We start from the raw sequence: 12500 nt of genomic DNA on the forward strand, positions 1-12500 counted from the left end.
CACCTCAAACCATAAGTAACATTAAAATACTCTCATAATTACCAGATCGGGGACATCAGAAGTCCACACCACCTCACACACTGCTGAATCAACTGCGACTGCTTTCCTGTTGCTGGGAGGTGGAGGAGAGCCAGAGGACACATTACTTTTCACGTGCTTGATTGGTTACATCTCTTGACGTAACCCGCTCCGCCGCCTGTGATTGGCTAACATGCCGAGAAGCGCAGAACCACGCCACTTTACCCCCTCTCTCGTTTTCTTTGCATTGCCATCCTCGGTGTGTGATTGCAACGAGTTTATTAAATCGGTGTGCTGTGTATTAAAGTGAGTGAGTGTGGTGTATATATTGACAAGGTGTGAATGTGACGCAGTTGGATACCTGATAACGAGGAATGGGAGAGGATGGGAGTGAGTAGAGAGGTAAGAGGGAGGAAGGGGGAGGATGTGTCAGGGAAGGAGGGGGTCAGGAGGAGAAGGGAGAGGAAGGAGCAGTAGGGGGTAAGAGGGAATAGGGAGAGGAGACAGTGGGGAGGTAGAAGTTAGAGAACGGGAGAAGAGATAATGTGAGAGTAAAGAACGGAATAGGAGAGACTACGGGAGAAGAGAGCGAAGGGAACATAAAAAGAATGGCAAAGGAAAAAGAGAGAGAAGAGAAAAAAAAGACGGGAAAGCGTAGGAAATTGTGAATGACGAGGGAAAAGAAGGATGTTGGGGAGAAAGAAGAGGGAGCACAGGGAGTGGGTGAGACGTAGGAGGAGGAAGGAAGGAAGGTGGAGGCAGAGAAAGCAGCGGAGATGAAGGAAATGGCAGCTTAGTAACAAGTCAACCACAGAAATCTCAGTACGAATAAAATAAGAAAAAGAAATACACCAGAAATGTATTGCCTAGTGCAGATTCTTATATTTTCCTCCCGTGTTTTCTTCTCTGGCCTCGACATGTGGGAAGAGCCACAGAAGGATGAAATGAATGATAAAATGAAGATAACTGCGAGAAAACTAAAATATCCTATCCAAGACTGTTTCTCCTTACGTAAAATGCATCTTTATATTTTCATGTCCTCTTTCTTATTCCCTCGATATATGAAAATGGATATAAAAATAGTAAAATGAAACTGATACAAACACTTTTTCTTTCCCCCATCTCATCTATCCCCCATTCGTCTACCATCTCCTCTCTCCCCATTTCCCTCACTCTCCCCCCTACATACATCTTCACAGGTTTTTTTTTTTCCCTATTCCTCTACTATCTCTCTATTCTTCCCCCACCTTCCTTCACCCCTCTACCACCTCCTGCCATGACATCCCTCCTCCATCTTCCTTTCTCATCCTTCCTCCACCCTCTCTCCCTATCCCTCCTCCACACCCCCCCTATCCTTCCCCCATCTTCCCAACACCCGCAACATTATCCCGCTACCCCCTATTTTACCATCTCCCATCCCTCCACCCTACCACCACCACCCTCATCTCTCCTCCCATGCCCTCCTCCATCCATCCACTAGCCTCCCACTCACTCTCCCTCCACCGCCTCCATCACCTTCCCAGAGAACAACCAAACTATCGAACTATCTTTAAAACTTCCCAACGTGAGGCGCGGTTCCTCTGGTGGGAAATTTACGATTGAAACATTGTAAACTGAGTGGTGGAATGTATTTGAGTATTTCAGTACCAGGAAAACCTCACGTCACTTCATGGTAACATTAGCGTGTACAGTACATAACAAAAAAAATAAATAAATAAATAAAAAAAGCAAGAATATGAGTAATAATAAATAGCACAAGAAGAACAAGATCAAGAAGAACAAGAGAATAAATAAGGCTGATGATGAGATAGAAAAAGACGATTAGAGAAATTGGAACACAAAAGATGAACAAACTAGTTGGCTAATACGATTCCATTAAGCAAAGTAAGGAAGAGGAAACACAAATAAAAGAAAACAAAAGAAAGACATGCAAAGGACACTTCACGAAAACGACTTAACGACCAGAGGGGTAAAATTGCGTAATTGGAAAGAAAGATAGGAGGAAGACAAGGAGTAATAGGAAACAGAGAAGAAAGGAAATAACGTTCACATTGCGGAGGGAACGGAAGAAATACAAGACGTGTTGACAGAAGTTAAATGGCCATGCAATTCAGACACTGCATGAAACTAACTCCTCATTTTTTATCAGTATACGTAGAAGAGGAGAGAATAGAGGTGAAGTGGAGAGGAGGTGGAGGAAGAGTAGAGAAGAGGAATAGAAAGAGAAGAAGAAGGGAAAGGAGATGAACATAAGGGACTATATCTTACATGAATACATTTTAAGTAGTGGTAGTAGTAGTAGTAGTAGTAGTAGTAGTAGTAGTAGTAGTAGTAGTAGTAGTAGTAGTAGTGATGGTTGAGTAGTGGTAAGGTGGTGGTGGTGGTGATAGTAGTAGTGATAATACCATATTTCAATAACTTATAGTGAAGAAACTAGAAAAGGAAAGGGAGGAAAGGAAAGAACTAATCATGAAAGGTCCTGACGATTATCTTGGTTGCGGTGGTGGTGGTGGTGGTAGTGGTGGTGACGGTGGTGGTGGTGGTGGTGATGGTGATGGTTGTAGAATAGGTGGTCATTCTTGTTTTTGTGGTAGTGGTGGTGGTGGTGATGGAATATGTGACTGGACAGTAGAGAAAAGAATTAATGGTGAGGCTGAACTGTCGGGAAGAGTGGAGAGGGATTACTGGGGTGGAAGGCAAAGATGGAATGGTGGAGATGAAGGCTTAGTGGAGGAGGGGAAAGAGGGAGAGGAGAAGGTGTTGGGCAACTGCAGTATCAAGGGAACAGTTCCTTAGGTAACAAGAAGTCCTAGAGAGAGAGAGAGAGAGAGAGAGAGAAAAAAAATTGACAACCTGGACCCAAAACACGACTCCTATGCATTAGTTAAAACGAGTCAAGAGAAGCAATTGAGTAAACAAACTCGAACAAACAAGCCAACCATCCTTACTATCTCTCTCTCTCTCTCTCTCTCTCTCTCTCTCTCTCTCTCTCTCTCTCTCTCTCTCTCTCTCTCTCTCTCTCTCTCTCAAGTAGTATTGATCTGGCCTAAAGGGTTCGCAATTTCCTGCTAAGAGAAACTGTCAACCATAAAGTGACATGCCATTTATTTTCCACAAAAAACTCGACATGCCAGTAGCCGCTAAATTATGCGTTTTATCCGTGCCTGGAAGATTAATGGATTAAATTGTGGATGTGCAGCACCACCAAATAAATAAACCACACCTGGGGAGCGAGTGGGGAAGGAAAAATAAAAAAGAAAGAAAGCTTGACTGACTGTTTTAATGGGTCGGGGCGAGGGAGGACAGCAGGCAGGGACGAGGGGCCGGATGAATTGGTCTGCCTTAGTGGTGGCGCTGGTGGCTGTTGTGGGGGTGATGGTGGTGGCAATGGGAATAGTGGTAGTAATGGGTCGATTAGGGGGAGGAGAAAAGAAAAGGGGGATAATGAGGAGGAGAGGAGCAGAAATGGTAGTAGTTGTAATAGTAGTAGTAGTAGTAGTAGTAGTAGTAGTAGTAGTAGTAGTAGTAGTAGTAGTAGTAGTAGTAGTAGCAGTAGTAGTAGTAGTAGTAGTAGTAGTAGTAGTAGTAGTAGTAGTAGTAGTAGTAGTAGTAGTAGTAGTAGTAGTAGTAATAGTAGTAACAGTAGTAATAGTGGTATTAAAAGCAGCAGTAGTAGTAGTAGTCATAGTAATAGTAATACTGGTGGTAGTAGTAACAGTAGTAATAGTAGTAGTAGTGACAGCAGCAGTAGTAAAATAACAGTAGTAGTAGCAATACCAGTAGTAGTGACAGCAGCAGTAGTAGTAAAGACAGTAGTCGTACCAATATTAGCAGCAGCAGCAGCAGAAAAACAACAACAACAATAACAACAGAAGCAGCAGTTATACAAAAGAATGCAGAGAAATATTGGCCATGCAACACTCATGAATCTGAAATTGGCAAAGGTGGAGAAAAAAAAAGGCAAAGGTGCACGCCATGTAGATCTCAATTAGATCCTACTAAAAGTGAAGTTCCGGTCACGCTAGAAGCACACCTCAACCTACTATACATTTCAGCGGTGGACAAACGGTGTTTTTAACAGATATCTCCTAAACGAATCGTTGGATGAGTATGATATTTCAACACACTACCTTGAACATCCGTTCGTAATTTATGGTTAACATACCACAGTGCTATATGTGTTATGTGAGGAGTTTACTCGTGAAAAATAACACAAAGCCGACGAGTCATGTTGACACATTCGAATGAAAGTGTGGTCCCCCACACACCCACCCAAACCATTCCTAACCACTACTACGTCTCCCCCGTCTCGGAAGTTCTCGCCCTCTTTATCCCTCCTCTCCTCTCCCTAGCTCCTCGCCTCCCTCACTCCTGTGTCCCTCCCTACTTCTCCCACCACTGTATTTATACATTATAATGTTCTGTAAGTGTGTATGTATAGATATGATTATTAACGAGTATGGTACAATTTCATGAAGGCAAGAAGTGGTTCACGTTGATAATTACTGTACAACAGCACGTTTACGTGTAGTATATAGAAGAGCCATGTTTGCAGTCGTTATGGTCAACCATGTGAACATGATGTGCTGGAATTACCTGTGACCTGGACCTTCTACTGTTAGGAAAAGTTGATACTCTTATTGCGTACTGTCTACCTATTGATCATAAAAAGTGGTCCAGTTTATATATAATATTATTTTGTTGTTAGATACGTTGCTTATTATCCAGCTATACGGCCATTAACAGCGGAATTAGCTATTGCTTTCACGGTCGTTTGACCCACTCTGGTTTTCATGTCCACATATACCAGCAATTGTATTAAATAATATCATTAATGTATGATATGTATGTACATACTGACGTATGTAACTATTATACCTATACGTATGTAATTACAATAGGGAAAAAAATCAAAGGTGGAAGGCTGATGGTGTGAATAGGGGTGAAGAGGGAAGCGGGGAAGAGGGTCATGCGATACTGGGGTAGAGGAGTGGTCTGGGGATTCTTCAGGGTGGTGGTGGTGGTGGTGGACGGGTTAGACGAGTACCCCACACTCGTCCGATTCTGTATAACACCTTTGATATGATGACTGGATTAGGCGTAATATCACTCAGTAAACTCCTCACATAACACATATAGCACTGTGGTATGTTAACCATAAATTACGAACGGATTTTCAGGGTAGTGTTGAAATATCATACTCATCCAACGATTCGTTTAGGAGATATCTGCAAAACACACCGTTTGTCCACCGCTGAAATGTATAGTAACAACGCCCGCCTGTTGTGCCTCCCTCACCTGACACGTCACGGCACAATCACGCAATGCAAATATAGAAGTGATACCAAAGACTCAACAATTCTTTTCCTTGTTTTCTTCGCGTAATGCATAACTTTGATATTATATTGTGTTCAGGGAGGGACTAAGAAAATATACGATATCTTGCTGTCGATGTCTTCTTTCGTTATATTACTGTGGAAGTTATAATGTTATGTGTGATGCATATCGTGTATACATCATCCCAGACTTTTGGCGATCAAGTTGTGTCATCTTGTTCAAACGTATCAGCGGAATTTTCTCAAGAGCGTGGTAGTTTCGCTGGTAAAACACACACACACACACACACACACACACACACAGCAGGACGCAAATAATTATCATGGCCTCGAGTGTCGTCAGTGCACGAAGACATCAGCACGAGAGGACGAGAGGCACCTGGCGAGCTCTCAGAAGATTCATTAATAAACGATGCGATTATTCAAATATTTTCTTTCGTTTTCAATACGATATTAGAACTAACAGCAATCAGAGGCGGTTTATGGAAGTAGTAATAGCAGCAATATGGTAATAGTAGTAGTAGAAGTAGAAGTAGTAGTAGTAGTAGTAGTAGTAGTAGTAGTAGTAGTAGTAGTAGTAGCAAGCAATAACAACAATGATCGGTTGTCACGTAATATTCACTAACGTGGGCTAGTATATTGCTATTCTTATCTTCACCACAAGAATCAATTAAACTAACTCCTCGGGCACTGAAGGGCAGGAAGGAGCTGCTAAAGAAAATACGAATACGTACTTCTCAAAATTAACAACGAAAAACATTCAGATCTCGTTCTTAAGCACTGATACCTTATTAAGAGTTTGTGAGCAACAGCAAGGAAGCCACGTGTGTGTGTGTGTGTGTGTGTGTGTGTGTGTGTGTGTGTTCCTACGCTCTTAAGAAGTGAAATAAACACACACACAGATGAATATTTGAGAGACAAGCACACTCCCGGCGCTCACACGAGTTTGTCACCCTGTTCACCAAGATGTTTGTTCTCTCAGGAGTCACACGTACTCCCGCCGTTGACTCAGGACTTGTAAACAATCTCATGCCTAATATTATCAAGAGAGGCAGGTTTACCCCCGCTATTTACACAAGCCTTGTTGCATCTCGTCGCTAAATCAAATGTAAACAAGTGAAATATAAAGTAATACTCACTTATATTCACACGAACAATAACCGTCAGTGTATGAGCATGAAAGTACAATGGCCTTGAGGAGGCTGCATGCGGCACGCCAGTTACTCTACGTAGTATTGCCACCATATGGCCACACACTCGCTGGCCTAGTAAGTTCATTAGTCACATGAGACATTACAAAGGAAACAAGTCAAGTCTTGCCTGCAATACGAAGAATGGTAACTGTTTTACTGATTCTATACGGAAGTGGAAATATTAACCTAACAATAATTTTTTATCAAGGTACTAAAAAGCGTAGTTCTCATCACGCACTCGTTTGCAACTCCGCTACCAGATGACTGTTTAACTACCAACCGAGTCCTACAACACTTCGAATCGTTGTCTTGACAACGTGCATCAGTATGCTCTGGATGTTACTTGAGTTTTCAAATATGTTTTTACTACTGTTTTGATAGTTTAGCAGCCTGTAGTAGAGGTTACGGAGATTTTCCAAGGATATTTTCATGATTCTAGTAATCATTTAACACCCTGCAGTAGATATTGATGGTGTTTCCACGGTTGTTTTCATGATATCAATAAAGGTTCAACATTCTGCAGTGGGAGTTAATGAGGTTTCCACGGATGTTTTTATTACTTGAGAGACAAATTAACAGTAATTTTATCACGTGATAGTCGGACAAACCATCTCTGTAGACTTACGAAGTTTGTTCTTGTGAGGGTCTTAAGCGTTTTGGAATAGGGACCAATGAGAATCTACAACTTTTCTACATAAACATAAGTCTTAAAGACGGTGTCATTTCTTCCGCGTTTTACAGCAAACCACACCACCGCTATATGTCTTGCAGGGGTCTATGCCACAAGATAGACCCTCTGCTGCTAAGATAATTTCATTCACCACTTATAAGTCTGGCGGCTACCGTCGTACAATGATTGACGCACGTACTACCTCTGGCTGTCTTCCTTTTTGTTCTATCTCTTTCAATATAAACTTACATTGTTTCCTCCCAACATTCCATTCGAACACACAACATACACTTGTGGCACAGTGCTACGGGAGCTGAGAGGGTTTTCAGGCTCATGTGTTCGAATACTGGCCACTATCCGAGGATAGGAATAGCATCCACTCGAGTTAAAAGTTCCCAAAAGCCAAATACAAAGTTGTTAGGAGGTACTTAAACAAGGGAAACCGGAAGTAGAAGTGAAAAATTCTCTCTCTCTCTCTCTCTCTCTCTCTCTCTCTCTCTCTCTCTCTCTCTCTCTCTCTCTCTCTCTCTCTCTCTCTCTCTCTCTCTCTCTCTCTCTTTCTCACATAATAGATCGTTTCAAGTGTCCCCAAAGAACGTGATGAATAAAGTCGATGTTTAGGAGGCACTGATCAATATAGCGGCAGCAGCAATACTAACAACATTGGCGTCAATAAAGGTCAGCGCGAGGTATGCAGTGCTCGACCAAGCGTATATAAAAGCATGTCAGCGTCAATTTAACATGCGTATTTTTTTGCCGACAAGTCTGTGCAAGAATTACTTTTTTTGCCGATGAAAGTGTCAACGAGTGAAAATTAATGGATATGCGTAGTGGAGAGAGATAAAGGTAAGAGTAGGCATTTGTGTGTGTGTGTGTGTGTGTGTGTGTGTGTGTGTGTGTGTGTGTGTGTGTGTGTGTGTGTGTGTGTGTGTGTGTGTGTGTGTGTGTGTGTGTGTGTGTGTGTGTATAGATAAACTGATTGATTGCATGGAAGATCATAATGAAGCTGCAAAGGAAAGTCAATCCTGATCATACTTAACACACACACACACACACACACACACACACACACACACACACACACACACACACACACACACACACACACACACACACACACACACACACGTATTACAAACAGCATAATGTAAGCAGCACACTGCCCTACCCTTCTGTCTTTAATGAAGTAGACATTTTGCAGCCACTGTTAGTCTTGCGCTTGGTTCATTTCATTACTCATCACAACACATCAAGTTACAGGTGATCAAGGGGCGAAGGGAAGCAGTTATTTGAATGCATATCTCACGAGGGGAGTGTCACTGAAGAACGAGAAGCCTAGGAGTAATAAAAAAGAATAATGCAATACACGAATAACACTCAAATTATATACTTCCTTACAGTTGATAGTTGAGAAGAAAAGGCTTCAAAAGATTTGCAGTTCACCATGCACGTAGTGAGTTACTACACATTGCGGCACGGCAATCAGGGTGATGACGGCGAATCATAAAAATGTGTAAACAAGAATCAATAGAAAATGAAGTTAAGTGAATCTACATCATCAACAATCTACATATATTTTTCAAGTTACAATAAATTATAAGACTTGAAAAACATACATGGAATAATGTTAAGCAACATCATTATATATATATATATATATATATATATATATATATATATATATATATATATATATATATATATATATATATATATATATATATATATATATATATATATATATATATATATATACACACACACACACACACACACACAATACATACATACGCGCGTACACGAGTTGAGTATTGTCCATTTCCACACAGAAAAAAAATAGAATTTTATCAATTTGTATTATTGAATATTACAGATCCTTTTTTTCCATCACACCAATTAAACTACATACAAAAATAAAGCATTCGGAATATTATTACTCTCTATCACTAACAACTATAAATATTACTCTATGTAATAGTAATACCAACACGGCAGATGCTTAGCGTGAGGGCGAGGGCGAGGCACGAGATTGAGGATTAATGTACCGTAGCGAGGCTTTGCTGCGGTAGGAGGCCGTGCAGTGAGGTATTAAGGACTCGGGTCAGAGCAGCAGCGTCCTCTCAGGGCATCAGTCAGCTCTCTAATAGTGGTTACTACAGATAAAAGTGACATTAAGTTCAAACATTTTCTTCTAGCATTGTGCATATTCTAAGGGAGCAAAATCTATATTAAATAATTCACTCCTTTAACATTTGATAGAGTGTTTTTACTTAGATGAAGTGAAATTATACAATGCAAGTTTAGAATAATGTTACACTGGTATATATATACAACACTGTATTTAAGTGTCAGTGTCTGTGTGTGAGAGAGAGTTTTCATGGGAAGTACTACATCCGCTGACTGAGGACGGAAAGGAGGTGACAGGCAGCGTGTCTCATAACTGAGTTGTTAATGAGGGTGAGGTTTTTGTAACAACTTAATGATTATTTTCAAAGATTTGAACCAGTGCGCCTGGAGACCCCTCTGACCCCAAAGCGCGCATGGCTCCACTGTACCATGGCGACCTCAGTTTCTTTGTCAATATTGCCCGGTGGTAACTAGAAGCACTTATGTTCGCATTCTCAAACGCCTCTTATTTCAACTTGTTATAAGATGAATTGGTAAAAGTTGGTGGTGGTTCCAAAATGTGTTAATGAATCCATTGGTAATAGGAATTCTGCATCTTTAGTGCAATAAAACTATAAGTGAAAATCAAACTGTGGTTCTTGAAATGTGGTTCTTAAAAATACCAATTGTGAGAGAACAAAGTGCTTCATAACACACGTATTGATTATAAACTCATAATGATGGTCGTTCCTTGATGGTTGTGAGCAGAATTGAAAAAAGTATGTTTAGTAACGTGTGAGAGAGAGAGAGAGAGAGAGAGAGAGAGAGAGAGAGAGAGAGAGAGAGAGAGAGAGAGAGAGAGAGATCAGCGGAAGATTACAAACTATTCCTACGAACAAGGATTGAAAACAAGTCTATCTTAACAATGTCGAGATGAGAGCAGCCAGACAATCTAATATTAGTTCTGGAAGTATTGAAAGTTTTGAGGTAATTGGTTGAGGCTTCTCGCCAAACAAAGCCAAACGCTGCAGTCAGATAGTTAATCTCTCGATTCTTTTTATCTTCAATCGTCGTCAATACCATAACAATTCCAGACCTCAAAAACAAATCAGAGATGCATTCAGACTGATCCGCAGCAAAGGTAGAGTTATTGTTGCACGACTCCAAAGATTCAGTATCATTTTGAAACGATGATTTTTTTTTTTTCTGTAGGTATTGTTGGTGATTCGACACTGCTTTTTTTTCTTTTTTACCTCACTCCTATAAAAAAGATATTCAGGCATTTTTTGTGTTGCATGGTCTTTCTTTCATTCTAACCTCGCCTGGGAAGGATTGTATATTGGGAAGAGCCTTCGACTTTGATATCTTACATCCTCTAAATCAAGATTAGATGGTATAGCTTATCACAAATAGACTCATTAAGGCTAATTTGAGGAAGGAGAATGGGCAAACCTTCGAAATTTTCCGTCTCTAAAATTATATAACATCAGATAGCAAAGCTTATCACAAACAGACTCGGACCAAAAGGCTTGCTGCTGTTATGTTTCATTGCCGTTCTATATACTGCAAAATGAAGATGATGGTGATGATGATGATAATAATAAGGAGAGGAAGAGGAAGAAGAGGAGGAGGAAGAGGAGAAGAATAAATGGAGGTCATGAAGAGAATAGCAGGGCAGAAGACGGTCACCGGTAGGGGCGTGGTGGGTCACGCTGTTGAGTCGCGGGACAGGAGGAAGGCGGCCACGCAGCGTTCAGGCGAAGATGTAGATCCAGTAAATGATGTTGAAGAGTATGAAATAACCAGGGATAAAGATGAGTGCCTGTCTGAACAATTTGTCGGAGAGGAGGCGCTTCTTCTCCTCGGGACTGTTCCCCCCGGTGGGCAATAACTTGCCGAGCATCATCCTGCGGGGCTCGGGGGCCTGGGGCGGGGAGAACATCTTTTCCTTCCCTTTGAAAGGAAACACCTGTGTGGTGGTAGAGAACTTGGAGGAGTCACCGGTCAGCTGCCCTGTGGCGGCCATGTCAATGGTCACGTGGAAAACGATCACGAAGAAGATTAGCGAAATACAAAACAGCAACCACACGTCCACCATCTTAAAGTACGACGTCTTGGGCAGCGACGTGGATGTCTGAAAGAGAGAGAAAAACACAAATTGATGTCATGTGGTGGAGTGGAGTCAAGGCTTGGTGCAGTCACAGTCAGGAGTGGAGTGACTTGCAGTACTCACTTCAACTGTGTTTTGTGTTCTCCGTTAGTCCTAAATTTATTGATCCACTGATGGTCTGCTTACAAGACCTGACTGCTGGTAGATTCTTAGTAGCTCAGAGTACTAAAGATTGAAGAAAAGTAAAAACACCATGAACATTCATGCGGTGTGTCACTCGACGCCTGGCCATGAGTATGATGGGATAAAGGAACTTCCAGACTTGCCTGTGTGAAGAGCGAGGCGAGCACGAGCAGCACCGTGAGGGAGGACATCACGCGAGTGTCGAAATTGTCCCGCCGAAAGACAAGGGAGAGGTAAGCTAAGATGAGAAGGATGACGGTGGGCACGTAGATGGAGATGATGGGGTAGCCGACGCGTCGCTGCAGCACCACCTTCACCTCAGCCTGCGCCATCGTGTAGCTGTTGTTCACCGTCAGGCTCACGCTCACCACCTGCGGGTTACAAACAAGTCCCAATAAAACTGTATTCCTTCTGCCTTCCTCTTCATCATTGCTCTTCAGAAAAACGTAGATAAATTTGTATTTCTACAGTTCCATGTTAGGTATCACTGGCAAGATTTTAAGGCTGTTACTCTACAAGTGAGAATTTACTCCGACACACGTGAAAAAAAAATATTGCTGATGGAGCATCACTGGAAAAGAAACAATTTCAGCCACAGATGTGTACCAACAAGACGCGGTGCAACTGACAATAAAGAAAAGGTCTAAAATGTTTAACGCATAAAATTATCTTTTCTTCACAGTGATACATATTGTAATTTGCATTTTCTATTGTAACAAGCACATCCCTACCGTGTACTCAATGAGCAGCTCTGCGCCAACGTACATCACTTCAGATGCATTCCTGTCCAGCTTTACAAAGTCAGTGGCGGCTGAGAGCATCTGGTGGAGAGAGACATTGGTGTTGAGATTTCAGCTAAACCGTAATGTTATCATAAGCATGAA

At 41.6% G+C, this 12500-nt stretch overlaps 1 protein-coding gene and 1 long non-coding RNA gene across 2 annotated transcripts in view; both read right to left on the reverse strand.

The window, feature by feature from the left end:
- LOC123502723 overlaps positions 1-126 on the reverse strand; it is a 569074-nt gene extending 568948 nt beyond the window's left edge. Inside the window, exon 1 of the long non-coding RNA XR_006674202.1 lies at positions 43-126. This is a non-coding gene — a long non-coding RNA (uncharacterized LOC123502723). The remainder of the gene's footprint in view (positions 1-42) is intronic.
- An 8910-nt stretch (positions 127-9036) lies between these two features.
- The window catches only part of LOC123502873, a 9177-nt gene continuing 5713 nt past the window's right edge, over positions 9037-12500 (reverse strand). The window contains exons 7-9 of the mRNA XM_045252158.1: positions 12348-12437; positions 11760-11987; positions 9037-11457 (exon numbers count right to left, since the gene is read on the reverse strand). Coding sequence (XP_045108093.1) covers positions 11077-11457; positions 11760-11987; positions 12348-12437 — 699 coding nt within the window. The 3' untranslated portion in view covers positions 9037-11076. The remainder of the gene's footprint in view (positions 11458-11759; positions 11988-12347; positions 12438-12500) is intronic.

The sequence above is a fragment of the Portunus trituberculatus genome, chromosome 12 (genome assembly GCF_017591435.1).
Source record: "Portunus trituberculatus isolate SZX2019 chromosome 12, ASM1759143v1, whole genome shotgun sequence".
In the NCBI taxonomy this organism is placed as follows: domain Eukaryota; kingdom Metazoa; phylum Arthropoda; class Malacostraca; order Decapoda; family Portunidae; genus Portunus; species Portunus trituberculatus.